The sequence below is a fragment of the Miniopterus natalensis genome, chromosome 2 (genome assembly GCF_054644295.1).
Source record: "Miniopterus natalensis isolate mMinNat1 chromosome 2, mMinNat1.hap1, whole genome shotgun sequence".
Lineage (NCBI taxonomy): Eukaryota > Metazoa > Chordata > Mammalia > Chiroptera > Miniopteridae > Miniopterus > Miniopterus natalensis.
This window is the reverse complement of record NC_142082.1, coordinates 75,483,335-75,502,095: the sequence shown is the minus strand read 5'-3', so window position 1 is coordinate 75,502,095 and position 18,761 is coordinate 75,483,335. Positions and strand designations below refer to the sequence as shown.

Sequence of the window (18,761 nt, the reverse complement as noted above, 5' to 3'; positions counted from 1 at the left end):
GCTTGACCAGGTCAGGACAACAACCTGTTCCAGGAACCAGCACATGGCAGGGGGCAGGGGGCAGGGGGCAGAGGGCAGGGGGCAGGGGGCAGGGGAAGGATGCTTATTTATGTCAGAATGAACATGAGTTACCATCAGGCCATCTCTAAGGAGGTTTGCAGAAAACCACCTCCGTTCTGGGTTGGGTCCAGCTTGTGGGATAGGTGGTGGTCGTGTCATAGAACAGTCTCACCTTCATAGTGGAGCCCAGCAATCTGTGTTTTAACCCACCTTCCAGGTGATTCTTATGTATGCTCTAGAGCAACCTTTTTCATCTAATGGCACACATAAACTAATTTCTAAAGTTCTGTGGCACACCAAAAAATATTTTTTTTGCAGATCTGACCAAAAAATAGGTATAATTTTAATTAGTCCACACCAGATGACTATTGCTGTGTTGGCTGTTGTCATTTTTTTATTTGACAGTCTAAGGGAAAAAAGGTCAATGCCCCTGACTAGTCAGGTACTACGTGTTTTAAAACTCATGCAGCACATTGGTTGAAAATCGCTGCTCTAGAGAATTTGAGAAATCCAGAGGGAAGGGAGCTGACATCTACTATAAGGACAAAGTAATGAATTATTGTGGGAGTAAGAGAAACAAAAGCTCACATTTGGCGACATTTACGTTCCTGTTATGAACAGGGATAACCATTACAATAAAATTAAGACACTGTAATCTTGAAATCAGCACATATTTGCTTAACAATTTTTTATCTCCTTCATATCACAAGTAGAACTTCTTAGAACATTTTGTAACTTGCATACTCACTGCAAAGGTGAGAGGAAAGAGATGACAAACTGTGTCCTTGGTACAGATGCAGCGAGAGTCCCTGGGGCTGGGGATCAAGGATGAGGAAAGGGACCACTGCTCTGAGGCCACTACCCTGCCAGAGGTCTTGGCGAGGGGAGGTGTTGAATGTGGGAGTGTTTTTGCTCCAGTGTCACCACACTAACCCATGAGTTCCCCATGCCTGGATTACAGCAAATAACTGGTCCTGTCTGGCCTCCCAGGCACAGGCTGTTCCCCACCCACTACGGTGAGGTGTTTTGCAGGCTCCAGCTCCTGGTTACACAAGGTGCCCTTGCCTTTCCCCTCTCCGTTTTCTCTAAGGCCCTTCCTCTACTCCCTTCAGCATCCTCTCCCTGTGTGTGAACTTTTGCTCCTGTCTTGTGCTTTCCCTTGGGCTGGCCAGTAGATTAGAATCAGTCATCTGCTAGCTCAGCCTCCATCTGTCAGTCCACTGGAGTGCAGATTTCTGTCCCCTCCCTTGAAGCCAACTGAGTTCAACACACATTGTCTATCTGGGCAAGAGACACCAAGGGGGAATAAAACACAGTCTGTCCTTAGGGAGCAAGTTACAAATACTGGGAACTAGCCACTGCCATGTAACATGCTAAGTGCCATGGAAGAGATTCCAGCCATACTCAGTTCTGCTGGCTGGCACTTTTTAGCCCTTAAATTTACACAGTTCATTATTCTTCAAAAGAAGAGTGCTCTTTTCCTAAGAAGTTGGCAAGTAGAGTCCGTCTCTGCCCCTTCCTTATAGCTTACACAGCCAGGGACACACTGAGAGGGCACAAAGCATGCCCTGGAGCTTATGCTTGCTCAATGACAAATGTTCCTGTGCTCCCAGGAGAAGAAATGCTGATTATTTTAAGGTGGCTCAGAGCTGACCAGGGTCTATGTAATATTAGAGATCAGAATCTTTAGAAAGTTGGCTCACAATTAAAAATTGCTTCACACCTATGTTTAAAAAAAGCCGTTTTAAAACCCCACTTGACCTGTTCAATCACTATCACTTTTATACAAAAAGCTTCCACATTCTGGCAAATGTTACTGCTAAGTGAGTAGAAATGGCCAGGAAGGGCCACGTTCAAACTTTAAACATCATTAACATGTTGCTCTTATGTGCCCTTGAGGACCTGGTGCAGGGGGGTTTGGGTTCCTAGGAGGTGCTGTGCAATAGCTTCTTTGAACATTTCCTTCAGAAGTGAAAATATCTCATATAGAAAAGACCAGGCATGTCTGTGTGGATGATACTAACCTGATATCTGGCAGGTCCATCTGATGAAAGTGCTTTTATTAACCTGTGAGCTGAGTCTGTGCTTAGTTAAGAAGACACAATCACACACTTCAAACCAAAAGAATGCATTAAAAAGTTGATTGATTTGGACACATGCCATGAGCTAATTTTTCTAGTGTACTTTGCCATACACATCCAGCACTTAGCAGTTACTTGGTAAATATTTGACAGTTGATTGAATGAAACAAAAACCTTTCCCCAAGGTTGGTGCCTCACCCAACACAAATAGTGTGGCCTGCAGAAGGGAGAGGAGGCTCAGAGTACCTCATAGGGACAGCAGTACAGAGCTCTGTTCAGGGGCAGGGAGAGATCCTGGGGCACAGCCTCTGTGACATGGCCCCAGGGTGGAGGAAGGCCCAGGACGGAAACCCACACCCCACTGGCCCTCTCCAGTGGTCCCTGACTCGACCACCCTGGGTCTTCCAGGACAACCCTCCTATAATTTAGGAGAAGGACCCTCTCTGCTGGGGTAGAGAACAATTTCAGATTTTAGAACAATTTTTCAAATATTTATGACCATGACCCACAGTAGGAAAACGTTTTATTTTGTGAACCAGAAAAGACACCAACCAACATATAATACGAACAAAAGTTTCACAATACAGCAGTTTCCCTTACTATATGGGCCATACTGATTTCTCAATTCTACTCTTGCCCACTCCTTTCCATTAAAGAAAAATGTGACCCACTCCACTGATTTCACAATCCACTAATGGGCGAGAGGAGCATTTTGAAAACAACAGCACAGTGATGCACTGGAAGGATGGGCGCAGGCACTCCATTTCAGGGACCCTGCAGCAAAGGAAGAGTGATCCTCGCCCATGCCCACGCCTGGGAACACTCTTAGATCACAGGAGAGTGTGATGTAAATCCTTTTCTAGAATCTGAACGAGAAAGCTCCAAGGCAAGGTCTTTGCTTCTATACCTAAAATATTATACTGTAAATAAAACCAGTAAGGTTCTTAACCATGACCTTCCACAGGGAAGAAGCCACTTCTGACTGCCCAGACAGGAACTCTGTGAGCAGAAAGACTGCTTTCAAACAATCCTTGAAAATCTGCAGAACAGAGTTTAGGGACTGCTGCCCCAAGTAGCTGCCGTCTGCTTCTTCCACTAGCTGGAAGAAACACATGGTAGAGGAGAGACTTCACTGCTGATCCAGGGAAGGGCAAGGTCAGGGAGTTAGGATACTTCAAGTGGACTTGAAGGCATCACTGTACTTGGCTAATCAAGTGACAAAGCAGCAGAACTTTGCCAGCGTGTTGAGCAACCCTTGTTTATGGATTCACTTGGTTGCAATTTAGGACCAAGCAAGTAGTGCCCTCTCACCTCCAGGGGGCACCATTCATGCAGACCTCATCAAGAATGAGGGCCTCAGGGAACAGGTTTATGTTTTAAACCGTAAAAAACAAAACAGAGTTACAGAGTTGTTGGTCAGAATGTCCAATACATTCTTTTTCACCCTTGAATACATCCACTGACTCGTGTTTTTCACTAAAAGCAGCTTGGGGTGGGAGTGGGTAAAGATCTTAAAGACTAAGAATATTCTCGCGCTCTGATTTTGTAATGATCAGGCTAAACATTTCGCTATATTAAAAACATGCATGTGTCCCCAGTTCTTTCCTTAGGTCTGGTTTTATAAATGCTGGTGATAAACCAAGTCCGATTTATATGATGCATCTTAAGTGGGAAATGTCTGACTCTAGGTGAGTTTGATCAACCTCAGGTAATGACAGAACAGCTAGTACAATAAGATAACCACTGCTAATTTCAGGATTACCAGTTGCTGTTAAATGAATTGTAAAATTATTATTGTTTTGTTTTATTTTTTAAAAAAAAGATCTTAAAGACTCCCTGGAGTTCTTACTCAGACCCATCAGTTCCTAATTGGGAAATCTAAGGCCCAGTTTCATCACTGTTAAAACAGTAATGATGACAACACTTAGTCACCAACCTGAGGTGACTAAGACGTACTAAAGCTCTTTATAAATGTCCAGAAGTCAGGTCCTGCTCTACCTTCCTACCCTCAGGCTTCAGTGCCTGAGTTTGCTACCTCCTGGCCAATGGCACTGGGAAAGCCCCATGGCTGTCTCAGGGAGAAGAAGTTTGCAACACAATTGGCTTATGCACAGTAGTCCAGCAGGAAGGTATTGTGCCTAAACTTTATGATTTTCTTTGAGCCAGGAGATAGGACTCTGAACATTGGACTCAGCCCAGAATTCCTTTTACTTGCTTTTAAAAATTTTTGCTGCCATAAATAGGCATTAAATAATTTCTTGAATCAATGCTGTCATTATCCAAGGTTCCTTGTATATGCACCATTACATTTATATACAAAACATAAAAAAAAATACACTTTTGATCTCAAAGGCAACCATTTTTATTCCATCATCTCTCTGTACCTTATTAACTGGAAAATGAGCAATCCTATTTCCAAAGACTAGGAGAATGAAGACTTGTGGAACCTCCTAAGAGCACATTTTGTGGTGTGGGATTGCATGAGGCTAAAATGAATGTCTCTGAGGAGGTACATGAAAGGAAAACTAGAAAGATTAGTACACTTACTTTTCGTACCTTGATTGAAAAAACATCATGCTGACAAAGTTACTCTAATTCTTCTTAACAGTGTCAGTTTCCCCTTTTAGTCCTTATTGCCCTACAGACCTGTTTTCTCTGAAGTCCCAGAACTGTGGGAGGAGGTGATTTGCTTGGCCATGCTGGTGGCAGGAGTTGGTAGCCTAGAGCTGGTCTCGGTGTAGCCAGCGGTGTCTCCTCCTGTAGTCCCCTCTGTGTTTCTGTTTCTACAGACACCTCTCTGTGCCGGTTGTCTTGCTCGCAGTAGTTTCCAGGCCGCAGCTCTATACTTCTTTGAAATGAGGTTGTAGAGGATTGGGTTAATGGATGCACTTAGATAGAAAAGTTGCAATGCAACAATGTTAAAGTACTGAGAGAAGTACATCATCTGAGAATCTTCTGTATTTATGTAAATGATTCTGCCAACATGGAAAGGCAACCAGCAAACTATAAATGACAGAACCACCACCACTGCAAAACAAGACACAGGCACCAGAATTAGCTAAAGCATCCAAAAACAAATAAGGATCCCCAAGAGACCACCGGAAGTAATAACAGCAAAACAAATTAGATAAAACCTTGATCTAGCCGAATCCCCAGCCCATCTGTATCTGCTTTAAAACTGTACATTTGGCTCAGATACAGGGGTGGGCAAAAGTAGGTTTACAGTTGTTGTATGGAAAAAGACATGCAGGTTATAATTATTACGATAGTTTTATTAACTCAAAAGAATGTCACAACCGCACAGTGCACTTAGGTACAATTTCATTAAGTGCTCAAATTGCTGGCCTTCATTATTTACACATTCCTATAGTCTACTTGCTATACTCAAGCACACTTTGCCACAGAGTTCTTTAGGTAATCAATTGACTGCCATGCTGCAAACCTACTTTTGCCCATCCGTGTATGTGCTATAAGGCTGGACATAAAGCGAAAGGTGCAGTTTGTACTAACAAGCCGGCAGGCTTCCTTCCACATAGTCACTCAGAGACATGTTCTCTGCTTTCCGTTAAAAGAATTCTGCAAGGGGTCTGCACAATCTTTTATTTTTTTGTTATGGGCATGGTTCACTTTAACCTTCAGGAAAACTCAGCATTAAGTAAAGAGATTTTAGCTTGTGTTCTACCCTATCTTCTCAAAGATGCTGTGAGAATCCACACCTGCGGCATCTAGCAGAGCCTCCAATTATTACCTGTCCTGGATCAGCCCGGCTCACCAATCCCCGCGGAAAATCACTAGTGTTTTCGGGACCCGGGTATCCTACCCTCAGGAACGCCCTGGGGACACAGCTAGAGAAGGCGCTAGGGGCCGGGAGACTAGCGGGTTGGGGTGTTTGGAACAGAGGTGGGGCCACTTACGCAGAACGCGGACTGTCTGCCGGTGGCCCTTTTCCCGCCCGGAGGCCGCTGGGCCTCGCAGCGGCCCCTGGCTCCTCCACAGCTCCCGCCCGATGAGCCCGTAGAGGACGCTGAGGCACAGAAAGGGCAGGAAGAAGTAGGCGGTGGTGACCCACAGCATGACCCGCAGCGCGCCCAGCTGCGAGGGGCTCGGCCGGCACTCCCGGCTGAACAGCGCCGCGGCCGCCGCTTCCTCGCGCCCCGACGGCGGGGACACAGTGGGCGCCCGCAGGGACCCGACGGGCGCGGCGCGGGGCGAGGGAGTGAGCCGCGCGGTGCCGTTAAGGTCCGGGAGCGCGTCCGCGCGAGGGTCCTGCTGGACGCCCACGAGAAAGAAGAAGGGCCCGGCGGAGAGCAGCGCCACGGCCCAGAGCGCCGCGATGAGCGCGCGCACCCGGGAGCGGGTGACGAGGACGCGGGCGCGGAGCGGCCGGCAGATGGCGAGGTAGCGCTCCACGCTGAGCGCCGTCATGTGCAGCAGCGTGGCGTAGGTGCAGCCTTCGCCCACGTACAGCGAGAGGCGACAGAGCAGCGGCCCGAACACCCAGGGCCGCGAGCGCCAGAGGCGGTACAGGTCGAAGGGCAGCCCGAGCAGGATGAGCAGGTCGGACACGGCCATGCTGCCCAGGTACAGGTTGGTGGTGGTCCGCATGTCCCGGTAGCGCCCAATCAGCAGCACCGTCACCACGTTGCCGCTCACCCCGACGGCGAACAGACCCAGGCACACGGCGGTCACCGGCACCAGCGCCCCCAGGGGGAAGGGCGAGCAGCGGTGCTCGTCGCACGGCAGCAGCGCTGCCCACGGTGGCTCCCGCGCGTCCTCCGCGCTGTTGCTGCTGTTCCACGGGCTGTCCATGGGCGCGCCGCGCGGGCCGGGCGCACGGGCACCGCGGGGTCCCTGGGTGGGCCGGGAGCCTAGCGCGTCGCTCTGCGCGCCCTTCGGCAGCCCGCGCGCGCCGGCCGCCCAGCCCTTAAGCCCAGGCAGCTCCGGCCGAGCCCCGCCGCGCCGCGCGGGAAGACGGCGCTGCCTCTTCGCCCCGCAGGGCAGTCGCGCAGTCTCCGCCCCCGGCCCCCGCCCGGCCCACTCCCCCGCCGCTTCCCGGCGGCGGTCTTCCCGGGCGCTTCTTCCTCCACCAACGGGAACGCGCTGGGTGGCCGCAGGCACCGGCCCCGCCCGTCTCGGGACGCATTTCTGAACCCCAGTGAGGTTGGGGACCGCACGGCGGAGCGCAGGCGCTTTTGTTGTGCGGGTCCTGCGGGGGCTTTCTGAGGGACGTGCGCTGGTGGCTGCTCCTGGCGGCTGCGGAAGGCTGCCCCATACTGAAGAGTAGGAGAGGAGTTTAGACCAGAATCTGGAGTTCCCCCCGGGTTCCAGTTATGGCCCTGCCACCGAGTGAGGCTGGGTCAGCCCCGCCTCACTCGGCGCAGTTCTCTAATGTAAATTCTCCAGTGGCGGTGGGGAAGCTGGCCAAATGATAGCAACGATCTCTTACAACTCGGAAATCTAGGGGCATGACCATGTCAACTCATCTTAAAGTACCAAGTATTTTATAAACTTAAAAAGCAGAGTATTTACCAACACCAGAAAGAACTAAAATTCTGGGGGAAAGACCCAAACTGAGTCAATTCATGTGGTGTTTTTTTTCAGTCTTTATTGTTGAAATTATTACAGATGTCTGCTTCCACCCTCCTCCCTCCACCCCGCTCCTGCCCCCCTCCCCAGGTTTTCACCCCACTATTGTCTGTGTCCCTGGGTTAAGGACATATGAATATAAGTTCTTTGGTTAATTACTTCCCACCCCCCACCCTCCACCCTCCACCCTCCACCCTTCCCTCAGAAATTTGTCAGTCTGTTGCATGCTTCCACGTATTGGATCTACTTTGTCAGTTTATTTTGTTTGTTAGACTCCACATATAAGTGAGATCATGTGTTGTTTGTCTTTCTCTGACTGGCATATTTCACTTAGCATAATACTCTCCAGGTCCCTCCATACCGTCCTAAAGGGTAAGAGGTCCATTTTTCATAGCTGCGTAGTATTCCATTGTGTAAATGCCTCACAGCTTTTTATCCACTCATCTACTGATGGGCATACAACTTAGCAAAAGAAAGACAAACAACCCAATTTAAAAATGGGCAAAGGACCTAAATAGACACTTCTCCAAAGAGGACATACAGATGGCCAAAGGACATGTGAAAAAATGCTCAAAGTCCTTAATCATCAGAGGGATGCAAATAAAAACGACAATGAGGTATGACCTCATGCCTGCCAGATTGGCTACCATCAACAAATCAACAAATGACAAGTGCTGGCGAGGATGTGGAGAAGGGGCACCCTGGCACACTGCTGGTGGGAATGCAGACTGGTTCAGCCACTGTGGAAAACAGTATGGAGTTTCCTCAGAAAATTAAATATGGAGCTGCCTTATGACCAAGTGATCTCAGTTCTAGGAATATAGCCTAAGAATCCCAGAACACCAATCAGAAAGAATTTATGCACCGCTATGTTCTTAGCAGCACTAATTCATGTGGTCTTAATGTCAATAGCTGATACTTACTGAGCTCTCAGGATGTGTTTGGCCTTGTGCTTTCCATTTAATCATGTCTGAGGAGCTCATTTTACCCATGAGCAAAGTGGGATTCTCTTGCAATCACACATGTAGCAAGACACAGGGCTGTGATTTGAACTCTGGTCAGCCTGATTCCAAAGCCTGCAGGTCCTATGATGTCCCACCAAACTGCCTTGCTGTGTGCTCCCACGGTTGTTCTAGCTTTCCAGTCTTCACCCAAAGCCCCACCGATTGCTCTGGACCTTTTCTGGGAGTTCTTTATTTCTTTGTGTGCATGGACACCACTAGCATTTTTACCTTCCTCACCACTGCTGTTCCCAGTCATTCTAAAACTTAGTCTTGAATCTAACTTCCTTAGACTTTCCAGCCCTCTCTCATCACTCACCCCCACCCCTGAGGATTTTGCTGCCTGCCCCTCACTCTCTCAAGTACTCTTCTGATAAAATTTATACCCCCCCACACAAGCCATGCCTTGGCCTCTCTTTTCTATCAGTGATCTTGTCTTCCCCCCATCTTGGGCAGTGGCTCCTAGGGACATCCCTTACACTTTATTATTGCAAGGATCTGGAAGCCCTCCTTCATCTCCATTTCAGTCATACCAGCTGCTGACTTCCACCACCCATCTCTCTAGCTCACTTTCTCTAATACTTCAACTCCTGCAATCCTTCAGTTGCACGGGGACTTCCAGTGGTTGCTTCTCCTTTTTCTTTGTCCCTCGCCTGCCTCAAGTCCTTACTTCACCCAGTTTAAACTCCATGAGTGACCCTGATCACTCCTAGGCAAACACCTTCAGCTCCTGTGCTTTCTCCGTTGTCATAGCTGTCTCCTCCTGGATCAGAGGACAAACACAGCCTGGCTAAGCAGAATTCTTGGCCTACTTCATGCGCACTTCCAAATAGCTGTTGTTTCACTTGAAATTCACAACCTCTCGAGGGGCTCTTAGTTTTCCCCAACCATCCTCATACTTATTTCATTCAGTCTCCCACCCTCTAGGCGGCTTTTCTGTACTGCTCCTCTCTCCTCAGTCCCCAAGACCTCCACCCCCATCCACACTCTCAGCTGGTGACCTTGCACTCTGATTCCCAGGAACAATAGAAGCAATTGGAAGAACATTCCCACGTACTCTCACCGCCTACCCTGACAGATGAATAGAGTGGGTGGTACTTGAACCCCAAGTCAGCTCTGTCCCTTCCGTACTTCATTCACCTCCTCAAGGACATTACTCTCGCAATTCTCTCTCTCTCCTGTATCATCTTATTTTCTCCCTCTTCTGGTTTGTTTCCATGTTTTGAACAAAACTCCTCCAAAGAGTTTTTGTATTCACTGTCTCCACTTTTTCTCTCTCTTGCCCTCTTCCCCTATGTCAAGAAAATGTAATCTCTTCATCTGTAGTTGATCTGATCTTATCTTGAGGTCTCACCTGCTGGGTAGGAAGATAAAATTATCTAGTAAAGTGTAGCCCAGTTGGGTGAATTAAACAGTCCCTCTAAGGAGTGTGTGGTTCTCTTTGATAACATGGGTAACTTCTCCCACAGCCTCCTCTCCCTTCCCAGGCTTTATGTAAGGGGCACCCAGGCATATGGGGAGGGGTGGTCAGGTGGCTTAAAGGTCCTTATGAAACCCGAAGGGAGAAGGGCACCAAGCTTTGTGCTGGTTCCTGGGGGTGCCTGGACTGGCATTTGCTAGACTGCAGTTTAATATCCCTTTCCTGTCTGGCCCACCAGGTGCTCTCCTAACCCTGGAGGCAGAGATAGTTGGCTGGTGAATTTGTGGTCCCTTTCTTTGACACAAATGATGCTCTTGGGAGGACCTGACACCTTCCCCCTTGGCTTTCACAGGTTGCAACACCTTGAGTCTCTTTCCTGTTTCCCCACTCTGTACAATGGCCTGGTGGTCACCCCAGCCTCTGCTGAGGGCTCCCTCACTCCTTTCCCACCTAGCATGGCAGCTCTGAGGAAGGCCAACTGGGTCTCAGATTAGTGCCTGTGCCAAACAGGCTGACTGTGCCAGTTGTATCCACCCTCTCAGACTCTTTTCTGCTGCTCACCCTCATTCACCCCTCCCTTCTCTGTTGCATCCTCTCCATACAGCTTATTACCAACTGACCTACTATTTAATTTACTTAGCTGTTTGTTATCTGCCCCCCCCCCCATCTCCCGAAATCATGTGCTCTGGAAGGCAGGGCTTTAATCTGTTGTATCCCATGCTCTTTCCCTAGTGCCTGGTACAAAATGAGAATTTAATAAATATTTGTTAACTCAGGGAATGAATAAGCTTTTGTTCTTTATAATTCCCAGCAGTTGAAAACAGTACTCTGATTCCAGTGGGTGCTCAGTAAGTGTTCTTTGGTAACCTAGTTGGAGGTAGAATACTGATACGGACAGATGGACTCACTGCAGGCTTTTTCTAAGTATGGTACATTGCAGCTCAGGTAGGACTTGGCTCATAAGGCAGATCTGAACCCTTATAATGGCTCGGCATTTGATGTTTTAGGAAGAAATAGAACCAAATAATGGTGAATGACTACATCTGCTTTCTACTTTGTACTTCTAAGGTCACTCACCAGCTTACTGACTTCATACTTCACCTGATGAGAGGAAATAAATAACATTCTCAGTAGACTTAGGTATGTGGACACTGCTCTCCTCCACCTTATGAGCACCTCTCCACCTGGTGCCTGTGTGGGGCAAGAGTGAGTCTAGATCTGGCCTGGCTATGGCTCTGTGTCCCTGGAAGCAAGAGGTTGGTGTCATCAGTAGGCCTTTGGCTCCTGGCTACAGGTCTCACAGGTTGGCCTTGGGCAGGCTGGGATGTCCTGAATAAAAATAAAGCTAACACTTGCTGTGTGCAAGGTGCTGTTCTAAGTATTTGCATGTGTTAACTCGTACAGACTTCAATAGCAGTGTTATGAGGTGGGTCCTTTGAGTACATCCATTTTATAGATGAGAACACCAAAGTACAGAGAAGCCATCCCAGGTCATGTGGCCAGTAAGTGGAAGTGCTGTCTGCTTCCTGAGTGTGTGTACATAACCACAGTGTGTGTGGCCTTTTGCTTTATAAACCACAGTAACCAACTTTAGGAGTGCTTGGTAGGACCTGGATTCTGCTAGGAAAGTGTCTTCCAGCTTTATTCTAGAAACGAGATTTTGTGGACAAATGGTAGGATATGGAAAGTTTTAAGGAGCAATAGGATACATCCATAAGTTGCAATGTACCTGTTGCAACTTGTACAAACTCCATAGGTTTTACAGTCTTTTCTCCACAGAAGAGCAGGGTATGAAGCAGAGGTTGACAAGTGAGTGTGCACAGCAATTGACGCACATTTCATAACATTTCAGCCAATCTTTTTTTTTTTTTTTTTTTTGCCTGAAGAGTCTAAATGAGTATATTGTCATTCAGATATTTCATACAAAAGGAACATAGCAATCAGGTCAGTGTTTATGAAAAAATTTTAAAGATGCAGGTTTGCAGACATTGCTCTGTTTACAATGGGAGCAGGCTGTTCCTGGCACCAAGCACAGCAGCCGCACTCGTCTGATGCTCCTTTGCAGACGCAGCCCTGGGCACATTTGGCACAGCCCACGGGGCAGCAGAAGGTGCACTTGCAGTCTTTACATTTGCAGGAGCTGACACAGGTGCAGGATCCACCTGTGGAACAGGAGCAGGTGGGGTCCATTTCAATCAGAGGCGAGGCTTGTGGTCTAAGAGCAAGAGAAAAAGAGACACTTATGCTTGTGCTTGGTGTGGCTTAGCCGGTCTTTTACAGTTGGGGAATTTCATGTAGCGTTCCAGGTTTCCATCTTGTCTTGCAAAATGGGAAGACCTGGCAGTTTTGGGGTCACATTCCCCAAAGGCGGTGGCAGTCTAGGCTGAGAAGCAGCTGCCACCTTTAGACAGACACCCGCTCTGCATGCCCCCCTCAGTCCTGGTCACTTACACAGTGGTTGTGCGGGCTTCACACCCAGTCCCTTCCTCATTTGCAAGACCTGTTGCTCCTCTAGACCCCAGGTGCCAGGAAATGGCACCTAATTTAATAAGATGCAGAGATGGCAAGCTGGCTCCAGAAGGGGAGGTCCTGGCAGAGAAGACCAAGGACAGGACCTGACCGATACATTTACCTGGGGCCTCAGGCTTTTCCATGTTTCTCTTGGGAGGGATATGGCAGGGAAAAGCCAGGCAAGATTTTGTGGGCTGCACAGATTCCAATAACTACTGCGTTAGCAATTTTCTCTTGATCCCAGTTTCTCTTGAGAGAGAGACAGCTTACTGTGGCAACAGTTACCAAGGAGGTGGTGGAAGGAGTAATCCCTGTAAGGGGTGTCTGGGAAGAGGTATAGGACTTGGAAAAAACCCCTCTTGGAGATTCCTATACCCCCCTCTTGGCCCCAGTTGAAAATCCCTGCTCAGGAATGACCATCCTGGCTCCCACGATACAGCAGCTCCCCTAGGGCCAGCTTGGGCTCCCTTCACTGTGCCCTCTCTGCTGTGATGTGATGTGGTTGGTGACATCTCCGGCACCCATCAGTGCCAGGATCACATATGTTTCGACACTGCCACATGTAGATTTAGAACACTGAGCCTCCCACAAAGTCATAGAGACCATAAGCTATAAGCCGTAAGTCTTTTAGCTCTGTAATTGCAAAAATTTCAACATTTCCATGAAGATGAAAATAAAAGTAAAGGAAAACTATAAAACTGTTTATGATGCAACTGCTTGGACTGCAACATCTCCTGAAAAGTCCTTTAAGTACTATCTCTCAGTAATCTGCTTTAGCCACCCCTTCCTACATATTTTGAAAAATGTCACCTGCCCTTCAGACCTCAATGGAGCCTTGTCAGAGTGCTCCACAGTGGCCACAGACATCTAACAAATACTTGCATAAAGTAACAAGGAGCATCTTCTTGGCACCCCTCACCCCGCTATTCATCTTCTAGGCGGACAGAGTTGGCGGTGGTGGTTACTTTTACCTCGTAAGGGGGCTGCGTAGCTGTAACCTTGCGTCTCAGAATTAGGCATGTGACTGGTGAGAAAGAAGTTTACCCTTGGGGGTCCCTCCATGGTCCATGTGGGGACTTCCCTCAGGGACCCTGGAGAGAGTGAGGAAGAGTGTAGATGCTTCCAGGGACACAGCCCACCACTTAGTATGTGAACTTGGGCAAGTTACTTAATGTCTCTGAGCCTCATACTTCTCATTTGTAAAAAGGGGCGCTTATTTCAGGACCCCCCTTCACTGGGTTGTTTCAACCAGTAAACATTAAGTCCTTAGTTCAGTGCCTGGCACATAGCGAGCCTTCTATAACTGCTAGTTCTTATTAATCATAATAAAAAAAGAAAGAGGCTATCCTTGGATCTAAACTATCTAGTCCCCTATCTAGGTTTTTCTTCAGTCAGATCTTATGCTTTCTGGCTCCTGTGCCTTTGCCCCTGCCCTTAGCTGTCCTTTCATCTCTTATCTGTCAAGAGCCCAACCCTCTTGTTCTTCAGGGGCATCCAAAACGTCACCTTTTCCAGGTAAGATTTCCCAAGCCCCTTAGTGGGATGCGAGTGTTGTCTTTGGTGCTCCTGGAGCCTTCTGACACCCTGACATGCTGGGCTGGGGCGTAGTGAGCACACTTTCCTCTCGCCTTCACCTCACTAGGTGGCTGCGCCTGTGCTACAGCTTCTTGCCCGTGTGCACGTGGCGGAGGCCTGTCCATGGTGAACAGGCTCTGTCTGCAGGTGGAGCAGGTCGTCAGCGTGGAGGAGAGGTGAGGTTATATGCTCTGAACCAACAGCTTCCAAAGGCCAGTGGCTCAACATCTCATTCATTTCTTGCTCCCCGGAGTGTATCTCGTCCAGAGAGCAGTTTATCTCCATTTGGTGGCTCACTGGTGTAGGCCACGTTGATCATATAGCATCTCTGGAAGAGCAGATGCTCCCATAGTCTCCAAGGTAGAGAAAGAGAGAAAATGGAGGCTACCTCTTAAATGCTCCCACCTGAAAGTGACTGTGCCAGCTTTAAGCCATTGCCTTTGGCCCCAAACCCACGCTTCTTGGATTCTGCAGACTGCTCATCTCCTTTGCCCACCGGCTCCGTTAGGCTGGTCAATAGGGGTGCTGGAGGACAGGGGCAGGGGAGAAAGCCCTCCCTACTTCCTGTTGGGTCATCTTCCTTTCAGTGTTGTCCCGCAATAGTCCTGTGACCTCTCAGCAGTATTGGCTCAGTTTCCAGCTCTTTTGTATGCAAACAGAAGCCCCACAAGCAGCAGGCAGGCAGCAGCCCCTCCCAGAGGTCTGACTCCCTGTTCCTGGGACAACTCCTCTAACGTTGGTTCTCATACCTCAACAGCTTTTCCTCCCAATCCAAAGAGTGGCAGCTTTTCCCTGCAGTTACTATGTCACCTCAGTGTCACCTGCTTGTTTTTTCAGCCCTCTAATGCTTGTTAAAATGATGCCCAATATTAAATGATCCCTGATAAGTACCTAGTGTTGCATCTGTTTTCCTGACAGAACCCTAACAAATACAGGCACAGATACCTTTTCTGCTCACATTTCATTGGCTAGAAGAAGTCACCTGGCCTCTTCCAACCTCATTGGTATGAGGGTGGGATGGGCGAGGAGTGCCCTGAAGTAAAGGACTTTGTATTTTGGAATTCGAATTATGTCTTCCAGTAACTATTGCTGCATAACACAATTTCCGACCAATTAGTGGCTTAAAACAACCATTTTATTGTGCTCACTAATTCTGTTGGTCAGGAATTCGAGGATGGCTGGTCTCTGGCCCATGACCTCAGCTGCCAAGACCCAAGGCTGGGAGTGACTCCACAACTGGGAGCTGGCATCATCTGAAGGCTCACTCACTCACCTGTCTGGTGCCTGGACCCAGGAGACTCAAAAACCAGGACACCTGACCATAGTGCCTACATTATTCTGAACTTTGCTTTTTAACTTAATAAATCTTGGCGTTCTTTCCAGATCAATAAATAGAAGGCTACAATAGTCTTTTTGCTACAGCTGCATAGTATTCCATTGCATTAGATGTACAATTTGTTTAACCAGTTTCCCACTGTTGCTTATTTAGGATTTCACAGTCTTTTGCTGTTATAAATAGGTTTGCAGTGAATGGTGTTGTCCATCATGGTACAAGTCCGTGAATAGGTCTGCAGGATAAATATTTGTCAGTGGACTTGCCCCAATCAAAGAGTATATGCAATGTGTAAGTTCCCTCCATAGGGGCTGTACAGCTTAAACTCTACAGCAATGTGTCTTGTTTCTTTACAGTGTTGCCAACATAGTGTGTAAACAAGGTTTTGCATTTTTGCCAATGACAGTGACATTTTTTTTGGTTTTAATTTAGCATTCCTCATATTATATGAGATTGAGCATCTTGTCATGTGTTGGAATTCTTTGTATTTCCTTCTCTGTGAATTGCCAGTATCCTTTGCCTGTTTTTATATTGGGTTATTTCGTCTCCATATTTTGGAACTCATTATGTTTTCCTATATTAGATTACATTAGCCCTTTTCTGGGATATGTGAAAATATTTTTTCCCTGTTTGCTATTTAACTTTTTATTGCTGTGCAGATTTTATTTTTATCGTGTTAAAATGATCAGTCTTTTCTTTAGTGGTCTCTGTATTTTGAGGGAGGATTTGAAAGGCCACCACCACTGAGATTAAGGAATTCTCCCACATATTCTAATTTAGTTTAATTTTTTACACTTAAATGTTTAATTCATTTGGAATTTATGCTGGTATAAGATATGCATGATATGGATCCAAGTTTAAGTTTTATTTAGATGGTAACCCAGTTTCCCCAACATTATTTACTTATATTATTCATTTTTTTCTCCATTGACCTGAGGTGCCAGCTTTATCTAATAGTACTAAATTCCTGTATGTATTTGGGATTATGGACTTTTTCTATTCTGTTCCTTTAATTTTGTGCTGTTATTTATGTTATTGAGGCTTTAGAATTTAGTGGCACTAATCCTCTCTCATTGCTTTTTTTCAGTTTTTCTGTTTTTATTTTTCCAAATGCATAATACCATACTTTTATCTACAGTGGATTTATAGTATCTTAAAATTTGGCATTTCTTTTTCAAAAAATAATTCTTTATGTTGTCATAAACGGTGTGTGCTCTTTTTGGAAATGTGTACACTGCCTATTTCTTAGCAGTTTTACCCTCTTCACCCATCTGAGGTTATTTTGGGTCAGACTGACAATGAATGTACTCTAAGGTTTTCATAGCATGACTGGACTTTAAACTTCATGCTGGTTTAAATTAGTTTGAATAAAATTTAGAGAGTGATAGATTAATTCTATTACTATTACTACTTGAGCACCTAACCCATGAATTTTCCTCACGTTTTCTAGGTTACTTTTCAGAATATAGGCTGTGAGAAAAAGGTGTTATACTACTATATATGAACATTCTTACTGCAAAGCAGCTATCATTGGTAAACTGAAACTGTAAAGTGTAATTTCTTCTCTAAGACCATGGAGTCATCTGAGAAATATTAAGAATCAGATAGAGCTGATAACTTAGGTCTGGGCAGACAAATCATTTAATAGCTATCAAGGACAAAAAAAAAATCAATTGTAAAAGAGGCACAACCCACCCACTGAAAGGAATGGGAACATCTAGGGAGGGCTAGGACATTTGAAAAGGAAGTGAGAAGTGGCCTGTGTCCTTTGCAAAATGGACTTAATGACTAGGTCAATTTATTATATTTATTTATTTATTAAAAAAAAAAATATCTTTATTGATTTCAGAGAGAAGGAGGCAAGGGAGAAAGAGAGAAACATCAATGATAAGAGAGTGACCGATCGGCCGCCCCCTGCAGGCCCCAGACTGGGGATTCTTCCAGCAACTCGGGCATGTGCCCTCACCGGGAATTGAACCCTGAACGCCTGGATCCTAGGTTGATGCTCAACCGCTGAGCCGCGCCCGGCCTGGCAGCCTAGGTCAATTTATTTGGACTCACTGATGTCCAGGATTCTCTAGTCTATACTGTTTATCAATCTTAAAAAAAATTGATGTGAAATTCACACAAAATTAACTACTTTAAAGTGAACAATTTAAGTGGCAATTAGTTCATTCACAATGTTGTGCAACCACTAGTGTTCCAAAACATTTCCAAAATAAAACCCTATACCCATTGAACAGTTAGTCTCCATTTCCTTCTCCTCCCAGCCCCTCGCAAGCACTAATCTCTTCTGTCTTTATGGATTTATCTAGTCTAGATATTTCTTATAAATAGAATCATACAATATGTGACCTTTTGTGGGGTTTTTCACTTAGCATAATTTTTTCAAGGTTCATCCACATTGTAGCTATATTCCTTTTGAACAGTTAGCTTGTCTCATTTGTAGCAAGGGGCTGTTAATAAAGGTACTTTTATACTGGATGAATGAATATTTAAGACAGTAGGTTATTCCTAGGGCTGGGTGTGGGTTTAAAAATGGGAGTAAAAGATGAAATCCTAGAGGAAAGAAGCTAGAGCTTTTCATTTATTCTGATATACCAGATTCTCCTTATCTGATTTCTCTTCAATCCTTAGAGGGTTGTGGGTTGTTAAGGATATGGGCAAGAGTTTAGCACCATGTCTGGCATATATAAAGTACTCAATAAATGCTATCATAAATGCATTAAAGCCAATTATTATTTTAATTTCCTTCTTAGAATACAGAAGTTCTAGGAGACACATCAAAGGATAGTGGTCAAGCGTAGGGGCACCTGGATTCAAATCCAGGCTCCATTACTCATTAGCCACATGACCTTTGGCACAGCACTTGACTTCTCTTGTGCTTCAGTTTATACTTGATAGAGCAGTTAGGAAGATTATGTAACTATGGTCAAGCACTGAACACAATGCCTAGCACACATTGAGTGAATGAATAGATGCTAGCCATTATGATTTGAATGAGTGGCTTCATTCAGAGTGGCTTCAAAATCTATCCAGTTTCGAAACTCTTTTTCTCCTGGCTAATTTCCCATAGCAAGTATCCTGTTTATTATATAAGATGAAAAATAGCCCTTTGTAACATGTAAACATTTGAAGGCACCACTCTAAACAGTGAGAATTTGATGACAACTATTAAAGTCTTAGTTCTTGTC

General features: G+C 46.2%; 1 protein-coding gene, 1 non-coding gene and 1 pseudogene across 2 annotated transcripts; 1 reads left to right on the top strand and 2 right to left on the bottom strand.

Moving 5' to 3' along the window:
* Positions 1-2,676: 2,676 nt before the first annotated feature.
* Positions 2,677-6,950, bottom strand: MLNR (motilin receptor). The gene is made up of 2 exons (XM_087813846.1): positions 6,056-6,950; positions 2,677-5,168 (listed from the first exon to the last, which is right to left on the bottom strand). The coding sequence occupies exons 1-2, from the start codon at positions 6,948-6,950 to the stop codon at positions 4,780-4,782; spliced, it is 1,284 nt and encodes a 427-aa protein (XP_087669972.1). The 3' UTR covers positions 2,677-4,779.
* Positions 3,660-3,780, top strand: LOC148093711 (small nucleolar RNA SNORA72). Its single transcript, XR_015714090.1, has one exon. It is a non-coding gene; the product is annotated as a small nucleolar RNA SNORA72 (small nucleolar RNA).
* A 5,163-nt stretch (positions 6,951-12,113) lies between the features above and the next one.
* Positions 12,114-12,341, bottom strand: LOC107531346 (metallothionein-1 pseudogene; annotated as a pseudogene).
* Between the last annotated feature and the right edge of the window lie 6,420 nt (positions 12,342-18,761).

Excerpts from the sequence above, each read along its gene's own strand:
- MLNR (XM_087813846.1), bottom strand. The coding sequence starts at position 6,950 with ATGGACAGCCCGTGGAACAGCAGCAACAGCGCGGAGGACGCGCGGGAG. Across the intron at positions 5,169-6,055 it reads GCAGACAGTCCGCGTTCTGC|TGGTGGTGGTTCTGTCATTT; the intron begins GTAAGTGGCCCC and ends CTTGTTTTGCAG.